This window comes from Phycodurus eques, chromosome 1, assembly GCF_024500275.1.
Source record: "Phycodurus eques isolate BA_2022a chromosome 1, UOR_Pequ_1.1, whole genome shotgun sequence".
NCBI lineage: Eukaryota > Metazoa > Chordata > Actinopteri > Syngnathiformes > Syngnathidae > Phycodurus > Phycodurus eques.
Genome location: NC_084525.1, coordinates 11,138,135 through 11,163,867, shown reverse-complemented (window position 1 = coordinate 11,163,867; position 25,733 = coordinate 11,138,135). Strand labels below are relative to the sequence as shown.

At 39.9% G+C, this 25,733-nt stretch overlaps 1 protein-coding gene across 1 annotated transcript; it reads left to right on the top strand.

Annotated features, from left to right (window-relative positions):
* Positions 1–1,191: 1,191 nt before the first annotated feature.
* Positions 1,192–25,481, top strand: LOC133409453 (uncharacterized). Its single transcript, XM_061689461.1, has 6 exons — positions 1,192–1,210; positions 7,611–7,783; positions 8,279–8,435; positions 8,651–8,706; positions 17,668–17,752; positions 24,926–25,481. Exons 1-6 carry the CDS (start codon positions 1,192–1,194, stop codon positions 25,264–25,266), a joined length of 831 nt encoding a protein of 276 aa, XP_061545445.1. The 3' UTR covers positions 25,267–25,481.
* The last annotated feature ends 252 nt before the right edge of the window (positions 25,482–25,733 follow it).

The following is a 25,733-nucleotide window of genomic DNA, read 5'->3' as shown; positions in this document are numbered from 1 at the left end:
ATCTGTGTAATTATTAGTAATACAATTACGCATATGTTGACTTACTAATATCTAGTACTCAACAATGTTTTTTTCCCCACCTCGACTTTCAAAAAACAGAATTTTCTCTCTCCCTATAATAAAGGGTTTGAGCCATCTCATCACAGAAAACCTAACAAGCTATTTTTTATTGAACTTAACGGATCCCTAAATAAAATCAACTTCTGTATAATATTTTTAATGCAACATTTTCATTGCCATGAAGCTATAAAATATTACAACAATGTGAAGACAAATAAGGAGTGCTCAATCACGTTAAACGGCAATCCGCCTTCGGTCCAACCTTACTGGCACACAGAAATCCAACTAATTAGAACAATTCAACAACAGGTTGTTTGTTGTGCGTTTTTATGTTTGACATGAAGTAGAAATACCTTGTTTACATTACGCCATGGCTGTTTGTTGTATAGAAGCTTGAGTTTTGTATATGACTACAAGCGGAGTCATAATAATAATGTTAATAAACTGTGTAACTCAGGCCATCAAATCTTATGTACGCATTAATATTAGAAATGAAAGTGAAGTGACCGACTAAAACATTTGGTGAAGCTGTACTATTTCTCCATCGTCAGTATGATTCAGTCCAAACTACAAACACAACAATAAACCAATTATAAAAATGAATGCACCTACGACCATGACAAAACTGATTGAGAATTATTATCATAAATCCATGCTTTTGCTACGTATCGCGTGTCAGATGCCATGAGTCTAAGGAGGGAACTTAATGTGGTCAACCAGACTACATTTATAGTACAGTTAATGGTGGGAAGTCTCTCTTTTAAAAAACAACAACATATGGTTGTAAATGGTTCAACTGAGTAAGAACAACGTGCGCTTGTAGTTTGCATTTAGCCTCAATTTATGTTATCGTAAGAAGATTCATTATATTATTGTTTTAGTTAAAATGATATTGCAGGGCGATATATGAGTTTGCACATTCCTGTATTTTGGCTTATTTGTAAAATTCATGCAGTGATTTAAAAAAAAATTATCAAATACAAGTTATTCACCCGTTACTTGGTACTCAAGTAGTTGTTTTTTCACAGAATATTTATCGTCTCAAGTATTCATTTGAATACTATTATTATAAGTATCAGCTCGTATGCCTACATGAGTACATTTTTGTCACATACCAGAAATAACAAGAAAATGGACTACATGGAGCAAGGTGTGATCACTTGCAGTTCAAAATCCAAGGAAGGAAGCTCCACCTCATCAACTCACATTGTTGCAGTTATGAGGTTATAGGTTGTTAATGTGTGGTTTGTGTTGAATTTGTAATTATTCTTGGGATCTTCATTATTGGTGTTAAATTGAAAATGAATAATGATTTTAGGGTTTATTTGTAACACTGAAGCAATGTACTAGACAGGGGTGGAAAGGGCGTGTTTCCCTGTGGTGTCGTGTTTATTGCCCTACCAATAGAATCAGTCTTGGTTTTTGGCGACTATTTTTGATAATTATTGATTTTTGGTGAATATTTTCTACAAGTAATTGCACACAGTTTCTCTATAATGTAAGATATCTGTAAAATCTGACCTGTAGTAAGTAGTGGACGGACTCTCATCGCCAATTACTACAGCAATCAGAATGACAAAAAGTGTTTATATTGATTTTTAGTAAAAAGTGTTTAGAATTAATTGCACGCAATTTAACCAAAATGCAAGATATCCGCAAAAATTTACTTGTAGTAAGTAGTGGCCTCACATTGCCATCTTCTACAGCAATCAGAATGAGAAAAATTATTTGTATTGATTTTTAGTGAATATTTTTGCCAGTTAATTGCACACAGTTGAACCAAAATATAAGATATCTGCAAAGTTTGACGTGTACGAAGTAGTTGCCTTGCATTGCCACCTACTACAGCATTCAAAATGAGAAAAAAGCATTTTTAGTGATTTTTTGTGACGATTTCTGACAATTAAATGCACACAGTTCAACCAAAATGCAAGATACAGCGACTGAAATAAGTATTTAACGCCTCACCATTTTGCTCACAAAATATTTTCCAAAGGTGCTATTGACATGTAATTTACACCAATTGTTGGGAACAACCCAAGTAATTCATACATACAAAGAAAAAGAACAAATAAGCTCATAAGTTAAGTTATGTGTAATAATGTAAAATGATACAGGGAAAAAGTATTGAACACACCAACTGGTATTTATTTAATACTTTGTACAAAAGCCTTTGTTTGCAATGACAGGTTCAAGACACGTCCTGTATGAAGAAACTAGTTGCATGCATTGCTCTGGTGTGATTTTGGCCCATTCCTCAACACAAGAAGTTTTCAAATCTTGAAGGTTCCGTGGGCTTCTTTATGGGACTCTGTTCTTTCCATAGATTTTCGATAGGATTCAAGTCAGGTGATGGGCTGGGCAACCCTTTTGGCTCAGGGGCCACATTGACTTTTAGAATTTGACAGGCGGGCCAGAACCAGATGCTTACATATATATATTTAAAATAATAATAATAATAAAAAAAGGCATTGTCGTCTTAATACTTAGATTTACTTTTAATGGGAACAGTGTTGTTTTGTTGATCACCTTTTTTTGCCAGTGCATCAAAGTCTGGTGTTAGTTTTGATGTGGCAATTTGCACAACACATCCAAAGTGTTCATTACTCAGCTAGGATCTGTAAGATGTTTTGTTGGTGTTCATCACACTAAAGGTCTGTTTACACTGTTCACACGTGTAGAGCCAAACACCACCAGCATCCTCTGTGTAATCTTCCGGATTTTTGGAGATTTTTGTCTGCGCTTCATGAAGCATAAAACTCATCCAGTTTGAGAGTTGAACTTCTCTTTTAAGACAGTATCACATTGGAGATCAATCAGTTCCATCTGCAGCTCCCGTGGCGCTGTTTCCAGGTCTTGTGTGACTGAATCTTGGATGGCAGTTTGTCAGATAAAGGTGTTTTGCTGAGCCTGCAAGCTTGATTTTTAACTGCTCAGCCAAAGCCACCAGTTCCTGCGTTGATTGGCTGCTAGCATAATCAGCATGCTTGGTAGAAAAGTGCCGGCTGATGTTATAGTCCTCTAACACCGCAATGGTTTCTTAACAAATTAGACATACAAGCCTTTGACCGGACTTCAGTGAAAAAGTATTTAGTAGTCCATTCTATATAAAACACTGTTGCCACGGTTACCTTGAAAAAGTAACTTAGTTACTTTACTGATTACTTGATTTCAATAGTAACTAAGTTTGAAAAAAGTAACTTTTTAGTTACTTTCAGCAGCTGGCCAAGTGGCAGGAATATCACTTATCCATCCATCCATTTTCTTTACCGCTTTATCCTCACTAGGGTCACGGGCTGCTGGAGCCTATCCGATCTTCGGGCGGGAGGCGTGGTACACCCTGAACCGGTCGCCAGCCAATCGCAGGGCACATAGAAACAAACACGAGCTAGGTCCCAAAAAATATTAACTCCCAAGTCAAGGTACCACTGTATTAAAATAAATATAGCAGCTGTAATTGTGCCAGCCATATCACTTATCCACAGTACCAAAAAAAGCATTAGCTTAACTGTACCCATTGGTAATGTACACCACACATGTCACAGTTACATCAACATGAACCAATAACTTAAATATTAGGGTTAAATCAGAATCAGAATCAGAATCATCTTTATTTGCCAAGTATCTCCAAAACACACAAGGAATTTGTCTCCGGTCGTTGGAGCCGCTCTAGTACAACAGACAGTCAATTTACAGAACACATTGGAGACATAAAGACATTGACAAAAAACAATTGTGCAAAAAGATGCAGAGTCCTCTAGCACTTAGAGCAGTTCGAATGACTAATATTGCAATAGTCCGGTGCAATGCCCATTGTGCAAAGGGCGCTGAGACTTCAAGGAGTGTATGCGGTTTAAAGTGACGAGTAGTGCGATAATTATTAAATCAGCTAAATCAGCAACTTAGTGCAGAATTAACATGACAACACGGTACAGTAAGTACCTAAACATAAACAAGCACACTATTCTCAGTACATTTCTCTAAAGACTCTTAACTGATAGGTAGATGGATGCCGATTGTGGTCCATAAAGGCAACTGTGTGTGCGCGAATACGTAAACGTAAAGGTGAGTGGCGGTTTGATATTGGGGGCACACACACACACCTACACGCACACACCATCGTAATTTTGATGCGAAGAGCGAGAAAAGGTGACAAGATTACGCAACTGTTTAACTAGCAAAGATGTGGGTGACTGACGGCGGGGAGAAGCACTTACTTACGTGACGTCGGCTGTGCAGCACATCAAACCAGCTCACAGTCGGGACTACAATGGAGTTGAAATTTCTCACTGGTCATTGTAAATATTATTTAAGATAAGTATTGTAAGTCCTTCAGTAATACAGTCCTTAACCTCCACAACTGATTTATGACCGCACACTTCGGTATGACCGACAATGGATTGCGCACTTAACACGCCAGTAAAACTGTATTCTTATGCGTAAATAAAAAAAGTAACAACAATCAAATACACTTTTTGCAAAGGAAAATAACAAAAATAGTGTGGCGATAGTGAAATTATGCATTTCTTTGCACTTTGATGGTATTGCACCGTCCCTGTGCATTGTAGAAACAACAATCACCTCCCAATCCCTTACTTGTAACCAGTAGTCTTCGTGATCGCGTAAATGCTGTTGAATGGCTGTAGTGTGAGTTTTTAAGTCCCCAGCAACAAATAGTGATGGGCACGGGAGTTCTTTTGAGTGTACTGAATCATGTGAATCAGTTCATTAAAAAGAAGTAAACTGAAAGGCGGGGAGAAAAAAAACTTAGCTAAAGCTAAGTTATCACCAACCTATCTCTCTCTCAGCAAGGTCTCGAACACCCGGCTTCAGTTGTGAGTCGTGAACGTGCATGCGGAGGGCTTAGCTACCGACCATCCTTCTGCGTCCCCTGACGTCCAGCTAGGCTCTCGCCAGGCGACGTGACTTTTCTGCATCCCACCGCGGTGGAACGTCGCTGACACCAGCCCCCGCCAGCCGGGCTTTCTGCTCACTATATAAAGTAAGTATATTTGTGCCATTTAACAAACATAAAACAAAGTAAGAGGCTTATTAAGCTTTCTTTGTTGCCTTACCTTTTGAGATATTGCGTTCCATTAAATGTGTACATTATTTTAAAGTAACAGTAAGACAAATACATAATCAAATCATATGTAAAAGTCCGTACTGGTAAATTCATAACAATTAATGGTCTATCATGGGGAACATGGAGAAACGCCTTTACTGAGATGAGTCACCTCTTCATAGAACAACTACATCCTTTGCTAGAAGTGGTATGTTTAAGGCAACAATGGAGCGCTACATTAAATGTGTAATAACAGTTTAAGGATCCAATCCATCATAGGTGTCTTGTGATGCATCAGACACTGATGGAGGAGGAGGGAAAGAGAGCTATCCTCATGGGTCATAGTTTTTCACCATATTAGATGGCAAATAATTGGTCGTTCATCAATATCAATAAACGAGAGCCCATATGATTTATTGCCTTTACAATAAAAACTGGACTGTGATGATGATGGAGCTGACACCTGTTATCACACACCCCCCTCCCTGATATCCGTAACTGAGCTCCTCATTCCCACTTAGCCCTTGCTTCCTTACTTCATCTCAATTGCCTCCTCCCCTTTCACCTCCGCCTTCCTCCTTCCCTGATAATGTCACACTCCCTTTACACCTCAACCAACTTGTTTCCGCACTCCTCTTACACCCCCTGAACCCCTCCTCGCTTCCTTACTCCTTCCTTCACCTTCCGAACCCACACTCAGCTTTCTGCTCACTGACTCACACTCCCCTCTCCAAGCGACCAATTCCCTCTTCACCTTCTCTCTGCCTTTGAATTGCCTCCTCAATTCTTCCCTGACCTCCAATACAATTACAGCTGCTATATTTATTTTAATACAGTGGTACCTTGACTTGGGAGTTATTTTTTGGGAGGACCTAGCTCGTAACTCAATTTACATGTACCGTTACATCAAATAAATGTTCACAATTGAAATGAATTGAGGCGGCACGGTTGAACGACTGGTTAGCACATCTGCCTCACAGTTCTGTGTTCTGGGTTCAAATCCCAATACCCCCCCCCCCCCCCCCAAATCCCAGCCCCCCGGTTCAAATCCTGGCTCTGCATGTGTGGAGTTTGCATGTTCTCCCCGTGCCTGCGTGGGTTTTCTCCAGGCACTCCGGTTTCCTCCCACATCCCAAAAACATCCATGGTAGGTTCATTGAAGACTCTAAATTGCCCTTAGGTGTGAATGGTTATTTGTTTATATGTGCCCTGCAATTGGCTGGCGACCAGTCCAGAGTGATAGCCTGAAGATAGCTGGGATAGGCTCCAGCACGCCTGCGACACTTATGAGGATAAAGCGGTACAGACAATGGATGGATGGATGGATGGATGGATGAAAATGAATTGAATTGATTGGCTGGCGACCAGTACGGGGTGTACACCGCCTCTCGCCCGAAGATAGCTGGGATGGGCTCCAGCAAGCCCGTGACCCTAGTGAGGATGAGCGATAAAGAAAATGGATGGATGTATGGAAATGAATTGAAATGCTATTAGTTTTTCACCTATTTTTTTTCAAAACCAAAACAAATCTTAATATTCAAACTACATTCACAAAACCCCTGACTATTCACAAAAAGCCAAACTATTGCCTCAAAACAGCTCCAGAGTCAATCAAAATGAAAAACACCATGGACACGCACAACGTAGAAAAAAGGACAACACACTGATCAGATCATAAAGCTTTAGGAAAAATATTTATTGTTCAAAATAGAATTGCATTTTCCAAAACAAAATCCTGTTAACCATTGGTAGTAAAAAAAATTAATAAATAAATAAAAAATACAAATAAAGCACAAGTACAATTTTCAATGGAAAATTGATGTATTAAAACACCTTTTAGCAACTAAAAAATACTGTAATATGTTCCAGCCCCCAAGGAAACACCATAATTAAGAAAACAAAACACAAAAAAACCCAGGACTCTATAGTTTATTATACATTATAACCATAGTAAAACATGGTTAACAGAATGTAAAGAATGTAGATAGAGTAGAACATTCGTACTGTGTGCCTTTAAGGGGCGTGGCCTCGTGAGTGATGTCAGAAACTGCTGAACACTCGGCCAATTCAGTGTTAACACATTTAGTGCCAAAGACGTATTAATACGTTTTCCGTATTTAAAACAAACACATTTTTTAAAAATTGTAATAGAAGGTTTGGCGCAGCTCCACAATATGCATCAGAGGCTTGGGAAGGATTTTAGTATGATAGATCGACACTAGATGGCAGCAGTGGTTTTGATCAGCGCTTTGTCAGCACGATCAGAGGAAGACGATATCCGTTGAAGGCCCATGTGACGCGGTAGAGAGTTGTCACAGTGTGGTTGAGAGAGAGACAGTGATCAGACAGAGCAAAAAAAAAAAAGGATAAATACAGACAGCTTACTCTAAAACAGAGTTTTGCTGAGGGCAAACATGATGACTATGGCACACCTTTTTTTTCCCCAAAAAAGGGGAACGAAAGGGATGACGCTATGACAACGAAGGGTGTGTAACGCTGGTCGCGTTGAGCATTCGGGCCCACGGTGAGATCACTGTCCATTTCCCCCGAAACCTTGATGGAGATTTGGACTTGGGTTACAATGAGCCTGCTCTGGATTCATCCGATGACTATTGTCCGTCGGTGTCACCTGGGAGGAGGACGGCATCCTGCCCTGAGGTACGAACTTGCTAACTTCAACGCTATAACTATAACTCACTATAACTTCTAAGCTAACGTCCATAGCCTGAGTGAGTACTCCGTTTACCATTTTTATCATGCAATGTGCAATTTGTCCTACGATACTACACATTTACAAATCATGCATCCTGTAGACAAAAACGTGAAGCATCGATAGCTAGATGAATTGGGGTTTTTAAAAATTGTCGTTCTTTTATTTATAGAAAGTAGTGCACAAAAATATAATTTTCAGACAATGTGATGTGTGTAATGTGGATTATTATTTTTTTTACCTTTCCTCATCGTACTGTAGCAACAACATAAATATTTTGTAGTAATTGTACGTATTTCTATAAATTGCAATTGGTGCATCCAGCAGCAGATGCACTCCAGCACCTGTTGCAAGAAAGGTGAAAAAAGTATTTTTCTCACTGCCCACTGCAGCAATAATATGTTTAATTTTTATGCTAATTGTTTATTTTGTATCATTTACAGGAGGTGCATCAAGCAGTGGTGGGGCTGTTCATAGCTGGTCGTCTGCTGACTGGGAATCCACAAAAGTCCCACACGCACACACCCACACCACACACACGCGCACGCACGCACGCACACGCACACGCACACCCGCGCACACACACACAAACACACAGTAGTACGTATTTCAAAGTTTATGCTTCATCAATTAGAAATTTTGCAATTAAATTACCCTTTTTGTGTTTATGTTGTTATACAGTGGGAAAGGATTGTTTAGATATTTGAGCTATCATATAAGCAAAAAAATAAAAAATTGGCATCAAAGTGAAAGTTCTGCTTGAAATGCATCGTTTCACAGAAAGCTCTTTTTCTCTGTTTTTTTCTTGGAAACAGGTATTTTCAAGAAGCTTACCTATGTTCAACTGCTGTTTACTAAAGAACGCGAAAAGGTAGAATGTACTTTTTTCCTGATGAAAGAAGAGGGTTAAATCTTTCTTTTGGTTTCTATAGCTATAGAATACAATTTTCTGTAGGCTTCAAAACTAAATAAGTCAAAATTGTCAAACATGACTGGGACCCGGATCTCCCAATTTCCGAAAAAGGGTTGGCATTAAATAAGTTAAGGCCTTTTCACACTGCAATTAGCAATGTGGAGTGCGCCATTCATTCATTTCCTGTAAGTAAAAAAAACTTAACTGGGGCACTTGTAAGTCAAGGCACCACAGGTGTAATATTAATATTAGTCGTTATGTTAAAAACATACCTCCATCCTTTCCTTCCTTCCTTCCTCTCTCTCGCTCTGTCTGTCTGTCTCTCTCTGTCTGTCTCTATCTCCCCCCGTCTCAACCCCGTAGTGCTTTCTCATGAGGGATTTAGTTACTTTGGAGCATGTATTTTTTTTCACGGTTTAAAACATTCCCCAGGTGTCTGAGTATCATGTCTGTGACATGTTTTTGTCAAAATACCCCAAGAATCAAAAAGTACTTCACACTTTACACCCTCTGTTTTAACCTTTGCTTAAATTTACTTATGAGGTGCAGGCCTGTCTCATGCAAATGACCCACTCCTCCCCCATCACCTTAACTGCATGGCCAATGCCAAGTACAGCTTTCATCACCATGACGACAAGGGGCAGAGTTAGCGAGTGGCAACTTGTTGAGACCCAAGTATAAAAAAGTGAAACCCCACAAAGATTGCATCAATTGTTTTTTCCCTGTCAGAGTCGGGAGTTCATCAAGCAGTCAAATTCCATTTGTCAATTAGTGTGGATCAATGTATCGCCAGTATACAAACACCCAGCCTCGCTGCTAAGTCATGGATGGAGAAACTCTGTCTTTATTATATGAATTAGCTCCTCTCTTACCTTACATCCATCAATTCATTTTCCTTACCGCTTATCCTCACTAGGGTCACGGGTGTGCTGGTGCCAGCTATCTTCGGGCAGGAGGCGGGGTACACCCTGAATTGGTCGCCAGCCAATCCATCCATCCATTTTCTTTTACCGCTTCTCCTCACTAGGGTCGCGGGCGTGTTGGAGCCTATCCCAGCTTCAGTACACCGGTCGCCAGCCAATCGCAGGGCACATAGAAACAAACAACCATTCGCACTCACATTCACACCTACGGGCAATTTAGAGTCTTCAATCAACCAACCACACATGTTTTTGGGATGTGGGAGGAAACCGGAGTACCCGGAGAAAACTGACGCAGGCACGGGGAGAACATGCAAACGCTACACAGGCAAGGCCGGATTTGAACCCGGGTCCTCAGAAATGTGAGGCAGATCTGCTAACCAGTCGCCCCACCGTGTCACCCTTACCTTACAATCCAGCAAAATTTAGAACGGGCATGCTCGAAGACCCGTTTTCATAAGTTCATGCAGCTCACAAATATTTATTTGGTTGTGTGATTTCACACTTGCTGTGTTGGCAGGTACTCCACAGACATTTAAAAAGTCAGTTTACCATAATACAGTATGTCTCCCTGAATGAGTAAGGAGTGTGGTTTTAAGATCTGCTCTAAATCTTTCGTGCCTTGAAATAATTTGAGAATCAGGGCAAAAGATAAAATATCATGTGACATGACTCACACACCATTTCACTCCTTCCTCTCCTCCTTAATCTCATGCTGTCTTCCTCGCCTCCTTACACCTGGCCGTGTATCCTTATCTTCTCCCTCGCTTCCTCAATCCCTCCTTCAACTTTTCACTTTCTCCTCACCTCCTTTTTTCTTCATTCCTTATCTCCTAACTACCTTCTCTCCCTGACCTCCAAACAGCACTCACCACTTCATTTCGTCCTCACTCTCCTCATGCTACTTCATCCATCCTCAACACCTCACTTCCTTACTTGCCCCCTCACTCCCTTCTTTGCCTCCTGTGCCCCCTGTGTTGCCCGGAAGCTCCTTTGCTTGTCTGACTTGTGTTCTTCTCTTCACTCTCCCCTTCCTGAGTAATTGAAGTAATTTCCCACCTTGTCTATGATAAATGTGTCCCACTCTCCTGCCGTGCCCTTTGACGTAAACCGGTCTAATTAAAGAAAACATTCCATGATTGCCTATTTTTCCTGGAGCGTGACAACCTATTATTCTCCTCAGCACCTGATTAGAGCGTTATTATGCTTAGATTTAGATTGATTTAAGCGGGCAGCCTAATAAAAGACTACTTGAGCATGATTTAACGTGGGGGGACTGCAGGTTTCGAAGCCAGTCACCATGTGTAATTGTTATTACTGCTTCATGATCAGAGCCGACTGGTGGGGAGAGTGGAGAAATTGAATTAGAAAATTAGAAGGTCATTCGCTGTACAACAGGTGACATTTTGGGACATTCTTGCCACAATTGAGCTGTCAGGAGCAGCGGCTGATTTGTCTGGAACAATAAATCACATCCATCACCGCCAGCAGAAACTGACATATTTCTATCAAAGCAAGATTAATGTCTCCATCAGCAGCAGCTCACAATCAACAGCAAGAACTGAATGCAGATTATGCCTATTGCTGTTTGTGTTGTGGGGTGGTGACCTCCTTTGACTACCCTTCTCTTGGAGGTCACACTCATGTCAGCGTATTCTCGACCAGCTGATGAAAGTTTCGATCACCAGTCAGGTGCTACTCTAGAACATGTGTGTTAACTAACATCAGAGCCCAATAGCTTTGTCCCTGCTTGGATCTCATTAGCATATTGACTGCTCACTGACGCAGCTGTGTAGCATTTTGATAAATGACACGATTAGAGCTAAAATGAGCAATTTGACACAGGCCATGCCACCAGAGTGCCGAGGTTTCACCAGCTTTGTCGGGGCTGAGGGTAAGAGCCGGGTGGGACGGTTGGCGTTTGAATCGAGTCAGTCCATATTTAAAGTGTGAAAAGTAGTGGTGTCACATCAGCATACTTTGACGATACGTTATATGAACTTACTTTTTTACTGTGTCATTGTGAGGAGTGATGGATTTGTACAGAGATAGAAGCTTGATTCATAGAGAACACATGTTAAACCAATCATCTGTCCATCCATCCATCCATCTAAAGTGGTGCCTTAAAATACGAGTGAGCCGACAAGTTTTTCTCGATACAAGCTGTCATTCGGTCTAATTTCTTGCTTTGACTTAACAGATGGTGAATAATTCTTCAAAAAAGAGGCCTCAGACTTTTTATTGCCACCCCCAGTTGAAGCTTACTGTCAAACTAAACAAAACAAAGACATAAAATATTGTTTTTAGAAGTTGTGTATTTAAAACAACCACATAGCTTTGCCTTTGTAAAATCCATTTAGCTTAATCCTCTCAAACAATATAAAACGTCATAGACAGGCTAATGAATAACATCAATGTTGCAGTGTTATATCCCTTTAAGCATCAGCTTTTCAAACACAAATGATGATACTACACGTAAATACAAAATATACTGTAACAATACGCACAGGCATACATTTCTTTTTATCCTCTGCGAAAAACGACTAATACTACTGGGGCTTACTAAGTAGTTTTGACCGGCTCCATGTACTGTATATCCATGTCTGTATTGTACTGCCCTCAGGTGGCCAAGGCGCACACGCTAGAAGGAGCAGCACAATGTCCATTGAATTGAAGCAGAAAAATTGTCTAAAACCTTTTTAATTCTTTACATTCTATGAAATTATCATTACTGTATTTTTCCTGATAAAGTACTATATTATTGATTGATATTTTTCTTAATAAAAAGCAAAATGTTTTGGGGAGGAGACTGGAACAAATTTTTTGGCAGTTTTGTTCATTTCAATGGGGAAAGATGACGAGATACGAGTTTTGAGTTACAAGCATGGTCACAGAATAAATTAAACTCGTATCTCAAGGCTCTACTTTATGTTACTTTGCTAAGCCTGGTCAGGGTACCTTTTAATGTAAAAATCTTAATCCATATTGTTTTTTTTTCTGTTTTACGTTTCATGCCATAAGCATTTTTAAATAATGATGTATGCCTGCTTTGTTTACTGTCTGACTATGATAGATTACGCTAACCCTAACCCTATGATTGTATGCTAGACTCGTGACACCTGACTCGACGGGCTGCATCATTTTCTTTGATGTCAACCTGACTCTCCGAGCTGCATGTTTTATTTTATTTATTAAATTCTTACCTTAACATTTATTTCAAGTTTTATGATTTATATATATATATATATATATATATATATATATATATATATATATATATATATATATATATATATATATATATATATATATATATATATATATATATATATATATATATATATATATATATATATAGAGAGAGAGAGAGAGAGAGAGAGAGAGAGAGAGAGAGAGAGAGAGAGAGAGAGAGAGAGAGAGAGAGAGAGAGAGAGAGAGAGAGAGAGAGAGAGAGAGAGAGAGAGAGAGAGAGAGAGAGAGAGAGAGAGAGAGAGAGAGAGAGAGAGAGAGAGAGAGAGAGAGAGAGAGAGAGAGAGAGAGAAAATCGTTTGAAACTATATCAAACTCATGAACAGGCAGAGGAATCACAATGAATCGAATGTGGAGGTTATGGACAGATGAAGAAATTAAAATAAATGACGGCTGAGAGCATGGGGAGAAATCATGTATGCATGATGTTTATTAATTCTTTTGACAAATTAGATGCTGCAACAGCTGGCTGCACGTTAAAGGCGGACATTAAAAATAGAGATGGTTTCTTAAAGGATTAATGACACACTGGAGATGGCCATGAGCTCTCACTCAAGACTTCATTATTGCAATTAATGGGTCCCTCTACTACTTGACCTGGCAGTCAAAATTAGTGGCAAGAAACCTTTAAGTCATATGGATTAAATGCCAGAGCTGCAATGGAGAGCAAGTATGTATCTGAAGAGAAGAGGCTGAACATATTAGAGGCAGAGGACAAATGAGGCGGCATTGACTATTGTGATCTCTGAAGGAAAATGGTGATTAAAACAAAAAATCCAATCAGAGTATGTAGATGTATATACAGTACTTGTAGCTAGTTGATTTATATCAACCAACTTCTACGCACAATTTATTAAGTCTTTGACCAGCTCTTCGACGACCACTTAAAATTTACTAGCTGAAGGTTATAAATAATGCTTTTACTTTTATTTTGAGCAATTTGTTGTGCAAATAAAGAAAAACAACTTTTTATATCAGTTTTGGGCCATACTGGTAATAGGGGATGGGTGACATAGTCATAAAGCCTAAAAAATGGTGCGTACCATAAAGATCTCACGATTCGATTAGATTTTCATGCTTTATGTTGCGATTCAATTTGATTTCGATTCTTTAGGTTTTTATTCGATATTGATTTAAAGGCCTTGAAATATCTGTCACTGACATTCACTTTTCTACGAATTCTCCCCATATTTATATGATGGAAGGAAATTTCGCGGCACAGTGGACGATTGGTTAGAGCGTCTGCCTCACAGTTCTGAGGACCGGGGTTCCATCCTCGGTTGGCCCCGTCTGTGTGGAGTTTACATGTTCTCCCTGTGCTTGCATGGGTTTTCTCCGGGCACTCCAGTTTCCTCCCACATCCCAAAAACATGCTTGGTAAACCTACCAAGCATGTTTTTGACAACTCTAAATTGCCCCTAGTTGTGAATGTGAGTGCAAATGGTTGTTTGTTTGTATGTGCCCTGCGATTGGCTGGCAACCAATTCAGGGTGTACCCCGCCTCCTGCCCGATGATAGCTGGGATAGGCTCCAGCACGCCCGCAACCCTAGTGAGGAGAAGCGGCTCAGAAAATGGATGGATGGATGGATGGGCTTTGATATCTATTCAGCAAGATATATTTATTTAATTCCCATGTTAACATGTAGTATGTCACGGTGCCTCACATTTTTGAGGAACACATCTGAAAATAAGAATTTACACAGTCAGAATCAGAATAATCTTTATTTGCCAACTATGTCCAAAAAATACACAAGGAATTTGTCTCCGGTAGTTGGAGCCACTCTAGTACGACAACAGACAATCAATTGACAGAGAACACTTTTGAGACATAAAGACATTGACAAAAACAGTAATTGAGCAATAAAGGGTTGCTAGTTATTTGGTAATGCCGGTACACATTATTATTATTTTTTGACAATTGTGCAAAAAGATGCCAGAGTGCTCTAGCACTTAGAGCAGTTCGAATGACTAATCTCGCAATAGTCCGGTGCAATGACCATTGTGTATTACCATATTTGTGCAGATGGAGTACAAAGTAAAAAATACATGACAGTTCAATATAAACTCTGAAAAAGTAAAGTGCATGTAAACTAATAATTTTCGAAATAATTTTCTTTCCTCCTTGATTGATGAAAATAAAAATTCTGCCAGGCACAGCTTAGAAGAGACCTGACTTATGTCTATTTCCTCTGTTCCGGATTTACATGGGAATCCAAAATGATCCCTATATGTCAGATTTATAATTGTTTTAAATTGTTCTATTTTTTTTCCATGAAATATTCGACATTAAACTCATGATCAGGGATATCTCTAAAAAGTTGAAGGCATTGGCATCACGCTACTGCTAATTGCTTTGGTCACTATTTTGTTTTTGTTTGGTCAAGTGCGGCCTTCATCTATTCAACGCGAAACACAAAGCGCCCCCCCCCCCCCCACACACACACTGGCCAGGAGGTGAATAAATTTTTTTGCTAAATCAATATCGAATTGTGGAGGGGAATACTGCGATGCATCGATTAATCGATATTTGTAGCCACCTCTAATGTACATTTGTATACATCTTATGTATTGTATATCAAAATATATGATGGCAATAACTAAGAAATTGGTGCAGTGGAGCGGAGGATTTGCTAAATCAATATTGAATTGGGGTGGGGAATACTGCGATACATCGATTAATCGATATTTGGAGCGACCCCTAATGTACATTTGTATACATCTTATGTACTGTATATCAAAATATATGATGGCAATAACTAAGAAATTGGTGCCATGATTGCCGCTCACAGGGAGCATTTATTTACTTATTAGTTAATATTAAAACATGTCGAAGTACGTGTTCTGCCATAATATCTAACAGTGATATTACATTATGCACACAATGTTGTGACTTTGGACTTGTTCCATCGGGTCATCAGTAAGTCACTTGCATGATTTGTTTGGCACAGTTTTTACCTCGGATGCCCTTCCTGACACAACTCATTTTTATCCAGTTTGGATGAAAGGCAGCAACATGTACCACTACCCAACCAATGTTAAAATCACACAGCATCTAAACATTTATTTTATATAGGACCACTCATTGTGCGATGAGAAAAGGAGAAAAAAAGCAAAGCAATGTACTAAAACCTATTTGAGGCTTTGTAATTAAGTTATTCAATCAAATGTTAATTTTCCATCAGGCTACTCCACACACAAATAGAGAAAAAAAGTGCAATTATAGGAATATTTCAAGCTGCATTTTGAGCTCATAATGTGCGGCAGGTGCTAATGTGTTCATTTTGATAAATTAATTACAGAAACATTAGAAACAGATAACGTTAACAAAATAACACACTGAATTGTACTTTTCAATTCGTGTACTCTTCTTGGGCACAGCAATAACAATAACACCGATGCACAGAGTGATCTCGCCACGCCACAATTTTAGGCTAATGACATAAAAAAAAAAAAATAATCACGATTCTTGGACTGCTTTATGGTGAGTTTTTTTTGAAAAAAACTGGCCGATGGAAGTGTGGAGATACAGTAAGTGTGCAGTACTTGTGAGCACATTGTGTAAGACTGCCTACACTATCACCTTAAGGCTGAACATATTGCATCAGAACTAATGTTAGGTGTCAACCGTTCTATTGTGAGCAAGGTTACTTTGTCTTCGTCACTGGCTTGAAGTGGACAAGAAATAGACTTTGAGGTTTTGTGATAGGGTTGCATATTTTAAAGGTTTTTTTCTTGTCTCGGATTTGACTCCCAAAAGTCTTGGTCTGGTCTCGGTCACCGGTCGAGACCAGCGCTGATCCGCGGTGCCATGACTGAGGTGCAACTGACAACGCCACCCAACCCCCCCACGAGCGAAACTGAGCGAGGAGAGCCCAGACGTCTGCTATCTCAATTAAATTTGGTTTCCTCAACTACAAACAACAACATGCAAAAGAAAAATTGCAAATTCAGTGGTCTTCGACTCAAGCAACGGGGACAAAGTCAAACTTTAGCAGGCATCTTGAAAAAAAACCACAGCTAAGCCAACGTTAACTGTAAGTAACACTAGTGAATATGATTTTGTCGTTCTGAGATTAATATTTCTGGAAAGAGGTTTTAATTCCACTTTAAAATTGGATTATTATGAGACCCCACTGTGCACATTTAGCTCATAAAATGCTGCAGTCTCTTATGTTTTTTAAATGCAACCAAGCTCGTCTTTAAATCTTCATTAAATACATACAAGGATTTGTTTTTTGGGCAAGCATTTAGTTTAAAAAAAATTAAGATTTGCGACTTTTGAATGTTGTGCTTTGATACAGTTGCAGACACTGTTTTTGGCTGTCAAATGTTTTTAAAAGAAACAAACTTGTCATGGTTTTTAAAATGTATTTTTATGGTCTTAGTCTTGTCTCTCTCTTGCTCTTGTCTCGGTCTTGGCTGGTCTCAGTCTTATGTCTTGACTTGGTCTCATATTCAGATTCAAGCTTTTAAAGGACTTCTTGAGTTAGAACCATGAAAATATTGTCAGCTCACAATGACGCTTTAAATCATATTTGTATAATTGCACTTTGTAAAAATTGCACTAATTTGTTAGTGGACGGGAAGAATATTGTGAAACAGTGTTCATATACGATGGATGTTTAGAGCCAGGTGGGCCACTATTTTGTTTATGTGCAGATTTAGACTGTACATTTCTATTTATTACCGGAACAATGTTTTGTATGACGTTCAAGCCGATTTTAACAAGTAACCGTTCTTTTAATTAAGGGGGCAGCCAGAAGTACTTCATGTGGTTGCAGACTAAAGTTGGTTCATCAGCAGGCCAGCCCGAGCTGCCGTGAGCGAGCCCCAGGTGAGTCGTGCTGCATGCAGACACAAGCTAAAGCCAACAGGCCCAACGACCCCTTAGTGTCTTCCCATCATTGCGGTGTGGTTTTTTTCGTGCTTCAGGCATTAAGCAGTCCATTTGGATGGGTGATCATGAACTAGTAGCAATAAAGATGTTGAGCAGAGTTAAATGGACGCCCAGACTCCCACCCCGTGTTAACAGCTGTAAATTATAGTGTTAGTGTAGGTGCCAGCTTCGTGTCTCCAAATGCTATAAGGTCATTTGCTCCACGAGTGTACTTGGGCTCGCACAATTACGAGAATTTTCAGTTGGAAACTTTCCATGGGAATTCATGGGAATTTATGGGAATAAACAAGAACAAACCAGGAATTAAAAAAAAATAATAAAAAATAAAAATTCCCCATCATAACTTCCCATTTAAATTTTATGAAAATTTTCCAGTTTTCTCCGGGCACTCCGGTTTCCTCCCACATCCCAAAAACATGCATTAATTGGAGACTCTAAATTGCCCATAGGCATGACTGTGAGTGCGAATCGTTGTTTGTTTCTATGTGCCCTGCGATTGGCTGGCAACCAGTTCAGGGTGTACCCCGCCTCCTGCCCGATGACAGCTGGGATAGGCTCCAGCACGCCCGCGACCCTAGTGAGGAGAAGCGGCTCAGAAAATGGATGGATGGATGGATGAAAATTTTCCATCCCTTCCAATCCATACTTTTGTGACGTCCCTTCCCACGCGCTTTGAAGTCCAACATTGTGGTTTCTTGCATGTGAAGCCTGCCTCATGTGACTCGACTGCTTGCAACCGGGAGGCCAAATGTGCTCAAATGTGACCGTGACATGCTGATTGATGAATGTGTCACACAAAGTCGGTGGTGCCTTTCTTTAAACCCTCACCCGCCTTTTTGGTCCAAGGGTCCAACTAGTTTATTCTAATGATGCACACGTCCTTGTATAACACACCACCCCTCGCTGCTCTTCTTGGGTGCAGATTAACAACAAAGTCGATTATTTTTTTGTGTTTGTTAATTTCTGGCAAGGGTGCCTTCTTGATGCAGCAGCGGGTCGGTTCGTCACTGTTGAACCTGTGCCAGATCTAATTCTGTTATCTCTCGCTTCGTCGTTTACGCAAATTAATTTGCACAATTAGCCCTCTACTGGCCTTTCATGTATTATGCACAAGAGGCTGCCAAAAATGAAAAAAATCAAATTTCAGAAAAATCAAATTTCCCTGCTGCAATACAAAATTAGGAAAGGTAAATGAATACAAACAAACACTATTAAGGCTAAATTATTTTTTTTAATTTCAATTGAAAAAAAAACCCCAAAACAAACAAAAAACAACAACATTAACCCAACAACAAAAACTTTAATATAAGCATATTATAGACATTTACTTACTTACTTATCACCAGATAAATACACAACTTTGAGGACCTTTAACTTTATGCAAAACCCATATACTGTACTTGTATTGTTATTATTACTTTAGAGATGTCATAAGATTTATATTTAATTACTGTTACATATAATTACTGTTTTGAAACAGGAGCAGACACTGTGCTTGAGAGTGTCCATTAGACTAATTAAAACTGCCATTGACCCAAGATTTTCCTTCACCTGCTTTATGATGATATTAGTTTAGTTGTGGAAGTGGAATATTTTCAATAATTAAACATGTATTTTAGTGCTAAGATGACACGAATGGACGCTTTTATACAAAGAACTCACAAGGTAAATCATTTACTGTTGTGTAAGTAAAAACAGTCAGGAAAAAAGTAATTGGAATTTACTTTTCTTGCTGAATATTATTTAAAGCGAATTTTTGCATTAAATGAAAATGAAAGTGTTGCTTTTGTTAAGGATTTTTAGAACTAAATGGTTGTGTACGGTGAGGAGTGACTTTTCTAAAATGAGCTGCTCTTATACAAACCAGCAGGGGGCGACTTGCCTCCACTGCTGATTGTTTCTGTCTACTGTCCAGCCCTTTTTCTTGACATAAAGCCACAGAGTGTCATTAATGGCTGCCTTTCCATCAGTCAGCTTTAATGAGCTGATTGCAAACGGAAATTGAGGTTTGGACAGTAACTGAATAACTGAATAAGCAAAGGAGGGTGGGGGGCATCCCATCCTCCTCCTTGGCATTAGCTTTAAACATCGTTCAAAGCACATTTTTTCCCCCACTAAAAAGAGACCATTAAGCACCAATAAGTGGGATCCATACGATCTTCCCAATAATGACATGTAATTTAGTGACAGTTATGTGTCCTTACGCAAATGTATGGAGGTGGCCTCTCCCCTGTAAGTGCCCGCTAACTCAATTGTGTTTGTGTATTTCTTCAGCTCTGGGTTTCATGTCCATTAAGAGCGCAGGGACAGTGACTGAGGAACGTAATGGTGCTCTGTGGCACCGTATAAAACCCGTCTCCCAGCTTCTAAAAGAACCCTGACTTGTTAATTGTATCTTCTATTTCACAAATTGTGCATAACTTTTCCAGGTTTATTAGGTTAACAATCGAGGGAAGTGTTCTGGAAGGGAGCTTGTATTTCAAGAATGCGTGTTGTTTAGAAGATTTCACACTCCAAAAAGATTTTGTCTTGTGTTTGGAAGCGTCAGAGTTTCTCACGTTGTTGTTCGTGTCAGTTGAGGAAAGTGATAACCATGAAGAGGTCAGAGGTCCGTTGGATGGTGGCAACTAATGTCCCATGTTGCATTTTTTTTAGATTTGTCATAACCTAAAAAGGTACTGTGTTCCAACCCTGCTGAGAACCTTTTCATTTCATCCAGCCGTGGTCAGTCCAGGTAAATCCTTGTAGGATTCATATTGTGATTGACCCCAAGTGTACAAGTCCGCATATAGTGATATGTGTAGACATGAATGAATTGTAAACAAAGCAACCTGACCGACAAACTATAACAAAAGCATATCTTCCGTGTCAGTAATGTTTGAAGTCGATTACAATAATGTTTGTACTCTATACTACATGGCTGAGGTCATATGAAGGATGGTGGTTGTGGTCCTGATTGATTGTGATAGTTAAGCTAACGTAGCTTTAAGAATATTTGTTCGGGTTTCGATTTTGTATTTTAAAACCAAAATACGAAAAATCATGCAATGTTTCATTCTTTTGTGTTAGATTAAATGCAGCAAAATAAATACTCATATTTGAAAATGGAAAGAACGAATGATACACGGATTCAGCTAGACGTGCCCGCCAGACATTGCCTGATAAAGAGGTTTATCTCACCTTTTTTATGGTGTGTTTTTCGCTGTCATAACTTCTCTGTTGCCTAAGTAAATGCGAGGTGGCATTTTTTAAACAAGGCTAACGAATGAACCCCATATCAAATGGCCGGTGACAGTGATGCATGGTCTTGCAGATGAGCTCTGAAAAACTGATGGATCTGTGACGGCAACAGTGCTTACATAAACTAATGCATGTAATTACATTTTCCATTCCCACTCTATTGTGGGGCATCTTATTACAATATCATTAGAGCAAATGGACTGCAAAAATGTTGTTTTATTTAGTCTGCATTTTTACACCGAAATGTTTCGCATTAAGGAAGTTGTCTTTGTAAACATCAGTGTATGATTAAGTGACACGTGTGTACTACACCTCAGTAACATTCATGAGCGAATGAACTTATACTCTCAGGTGACACATTGTTGTTCTTTGTGTGTGTTTGCATGAATTTAGCACACACTGAGCTGTAGTGTGTGTGTTCTGCGTCCGTGGCCTGCTGCATACTTTTTAACCTTGGACTATGTCTGTATGCTGAGACATGCACATTGGCGCTTGGAATTTAGCGTTGCGGTTGTGTGCGGTGTGTATTTATATGCGCATACTGCTCCCTGGCTTGCTGTCTCTGGGAGTGTGTGTGATGTCGCTGCACGTTGGGAGCTCATTAGGGGAGTGCCAGGGGAGCCGTGCCGCCTCAGACACCCCAACCCAACCCAAGCTCTCCCCGGCCCGGCGTGCCGCCTGGCCAGGCCTTCAGCCCTTCATCTGTACGCGTCACAGTGAAGATATGCTGTCACACCCCGGGTGACGGCCGCGCTTCAAACCGCTGTCAGCCGTATCTGTCACATGTCGCAGAACTTTGGGAATGAGAATGGAAATTAGCCTTTGAGGTCATTTTTCAGTTTGAATTTACACACTATGTGCTTATTTTCCTCCACGAAAAGCTTGGTTTTAGTGGACATTTAATTTACAGTGTTATAAATAAAGATGTGGATGGTGAGTAGTTTTCAGTAAAAGGGATGAAGGCTTTTTGATGTGGACCAAGAGTCCTTCCTCTGCTTTAATATTGAATATCAGCATGTCTAAATGAGGTGGCCGCATAAACCTTTCATCATGGGGGAGGATAATCTCTGCATTATTAGTGTCCATACCAATCTTCTCCCTAGCAGAATTTTCCCTCTGGACTCTCATGAAGGTTCCAGCTGAAAATCAGAGAGATCTTTTTATCATTTTTTTTTTGTTTATATCCTTTTTTTCTACTTTTATGCTGAACTACATTTGAATCTGTTGCAAATGAGGAAATTGGGTCACAGCAGAATTAGCAAGAGCAAGAAAAAACAGGCTGTGAGTGGAGCCTATACAGTATAAAAGGAACTGAGCAATGAAACCTCATCAATCTGCTTTGTTATCCATAGTCCATCACGCTGGCTGTTGGTTCTGAATGTGGTTTTGGGTCATCCCGAAACACCACTGGCTGGAGGCGTGATAATGTGTTTTTATTATTACATTCACAGCTGGATTTGTCTGCAGCATCCTTCTTAGCTGTGAGCACATTTGAGGGATCACTGGGCCGATAGAAGATATTTGTGGATGCACTTTAATATACAGTATCCAACTCGTGGTTTCTAGGCAACAGTTTGGTAAAGTTACTGTGGAAACCAACAAATGGCAGAATATAAAAAAAATAAAACTCCGCCTTTTGTCTTCATTTATGTAATGTGAGGGATCAGTGTACTTGCTTGAGGAGTGACCGTGAGCGCCAGTGTAAAAATACACTGTAGTCAAATTAAAAATGGTGACACTACAGACTGAAGCAGGAGCTCTGCCTCTGCCTGTGTTTGACAAATGAGACTTTCATTGGATAATTATCGTTTTCAGGATCGCAAACGTGTGAACAGGATTTGTCACTGTCACATTGTGTGGTTAAGGGCATATTAATCAAGTGATTAATTGCCAGATACTACCCGCTGAATGGGACCCATGTTCCCATTCAAACGCTACTTTTTTTGTCTTTCGTTGTTTGATGCCTGCACTTTGGCTTTTGTTTGTGGGGACGGCTGCAGAGATTTAACTGGCACGTCTGGGGGCAGCCTGACACTTTAAAAACAGTTTGATATTTTCATTTGAATTTCACAGCAAATAAAGAGAAAGGGTATCACATTTTTTTTTCCTCATTTCAATTTATTTGACTTAAAAGAACAAATATTTATGTGTTTCACTACTTATTTCAATGTATTAGGCAATCATTGACTCGCTATCTTGCTACAGCTGTAATGTGCAAAGTCCTATTTCTTTTCAAATGAATCATGCCCTTCATTTATTCAACATGCATCTGAAATTGTTTGTCACTGAGACTTAATAAATATAATACACTTTAATACTCCTAATAATTAACAAATATAGTTTTATTTTAAATCAGAGTCAGTTCTCAAAATGCCACTAGAGGGTGGTAAGATGATGTGTGATGTAGCTTTCACACACGCACGAATTCAAAACTTCACACACACAAACACACTAAAAACTCCTAACACACGCACACAGACACACACGAATGGATGCACGGCCCCCCCCCCCCTCCACTCACACATACACACATACATACACGCTTGTGTTTGTGCTCTACTTCAAAAAGAAAAGAAACGGAATTGGTTGTAATTGGGCCTTTTTGCTCTCCTCCAACTCTGCGACACTTCCCTCAACCTCTTGTCTTGGATGCACACTTTAGTTTTGACAAATGTTATATTTCTGTTAAATAGTTAATGGTGGTACAGGACGGTGCACCGCACACATCAAAGGGCATACATGAATACATAGCGCTCATGTTATTTCTTGTTCTGTTTAGTCTCCCGGGGAGAGAAATACCATTCGGAAAGATCCTCCTGTTTTTTCTTCCCCTTGCCCTTAATAAAGCCTAGTTTTGCTTTTCCTAAAGGTAAAGCACCTCGACGTGCAAATGAGGGCAGAAAAAAAAAAATGGGGCTGTACAAACGAGGGGGCCGAGCCGGATGATCTGAGAATGTTAAGAGGCACGCTTTGAAGAAAATTCCATCAAAAGGAAAACAATAAGTGAGATGGCGTTCACATAGCGAGCCGCGTTAAATACCTCGTGTGGTTCGGGAACCATTGAAATCTCAATTGGCGCCATTAACCGGCATCTGGAGAACAATGAGTTGGATCGGTGGGAGGTTTATAAAAGGCTTTCAGCACTTCCTCTACATATTAGGCTGCACACCTTGCTCCCCAGCTGGGAAAGCAAATCAGCGCTTGATTTGGGATATTCCATTTGTCATCTTAATGTTTCTTTAGGTATCTGTGCTAAAGCCCTTCAATTCCTCTTCCTTGCAGTTGTGAATGGGAGCCTCACAAATGCACGTATTGATGTGCACATCCGTTTCTCCTGTGGTGACAAGTCAAATTTGAGGTCAAACGACCTGATGAGAAAATCATGTAGCTGCGCAGAGGAGGTGCTTCCTGCTTCTTGTCTATAGCAGCAGATGCCACGAGGATCTGGAGACGGCTTTCTTGCTGACATCTTCTCCAACCTGCTGTGACACAAATAGACTTGCTGTCACATGATGTACTGGCACTGACATGTGAGGGCAGGCAGAGAAATAGGAAGAGGTCCTTCCAAAAATTTATTTAGAGCCAAATGCAGAAAAATGTGAATTACGAGTTTAATTCTTTGCGTGAAAATGCTCCTAACTCAAATAACTCAGATCTCAAATAAACTCTTAAATGCATCGATTTTTAATACTTGAAGTCAACTAATCGCTAATGTGTTTTTGGAGCTTTTGACTTGCCCGTCTGCTTGTTGCCAGGACTTAACACTGAGGAGCAACGAAATGTCCGGCCAACAAGTTGACACAAAATATCTAATAATGCACAGACAAAAACTCTGTGCTAATGAGAACTTTATTTATCGTACAATTACAGTCACTGAGGGCCCGAAGTGGGAGACCAACATCAAATACATCCTCAAAAACGCCCAGCAGAGGATTCTGAGGAAGCACGGCCTGCCACAGGAGCTATTGAGGCAGTTCTACACAGCAGTCATCGAATCAGTCCTGTGTTCATCCATCACAGTCTGGTTTGGTGCTGCCACAAAAAGGACAAACTCAGACTGCAACGGGCAATCAGGACTACCAGAAAAATGGTCGGTACACCCCCAACCCACCCTTGAGGACTTGCATGCTGCCAGAACTAAGGGCATGCAAAATCCTCTTGGACCCTCCACATCCTGGTTACCACCTCTTCCAGCTCCTTCCCTCAGCTAGGCGCTATCAATCAAGGCAAACTAAAACCAGCAGACAGTCCAACAGCTTCTTCCCTCTTGCCATTAAAATGCTAGAGACAAAGTAACTCTCACTCTACACACTCTTAAGTTTGCTCAAAAGTATTTATTGTGTAAATGGCTGTCTTTTGTCGTACTAGAGCCACTCCAACTACCAGAGACAAATTCCTTGTGCTTTTTTGACATACTTGGGAAATAAAGAGGATTCTGATTCTGATTCTAATATCGTAGAAGTGCTACACTCATACTTCTGTTTTTTTTTTTTTTTTTTTAAGCTTTCAATCTGATTTCAAGCTTTCATTCAATGGACATCTTCTGGTTCCTTTTCTCAGCACTCACTTTCTTGGGACCCATGGTTAAAATACCTGCACAAAAAGTTAAATTGCAATCACAAATTATCTGCAGTTTCACTTTCGGAACTGAGAGGCCAGATGTTGTGAAGTTAGCTCT

What these genes read in the sequence shown, in the direction of transcription:
- LOC133409453 (XM_061689461.1), top strand. An exon ending in ACACACACAAACACACAGTA is followed by an intron (nt 8,436 to 8,650) that starts GTACGTATTTCA and finishes TCTTGGAAACAG; the next exon opens with GTATTTTCAAGAAGCTTACC. An exon ending in TTACTAAAGAACGCGAAAAG is followed by an intron (nt 8,707 to 17,667) that starts GTAGAATGTACT and finishes CTTTTAATTAAG; the next exon opens with GGGGCAGCCAGAAGTACTTC.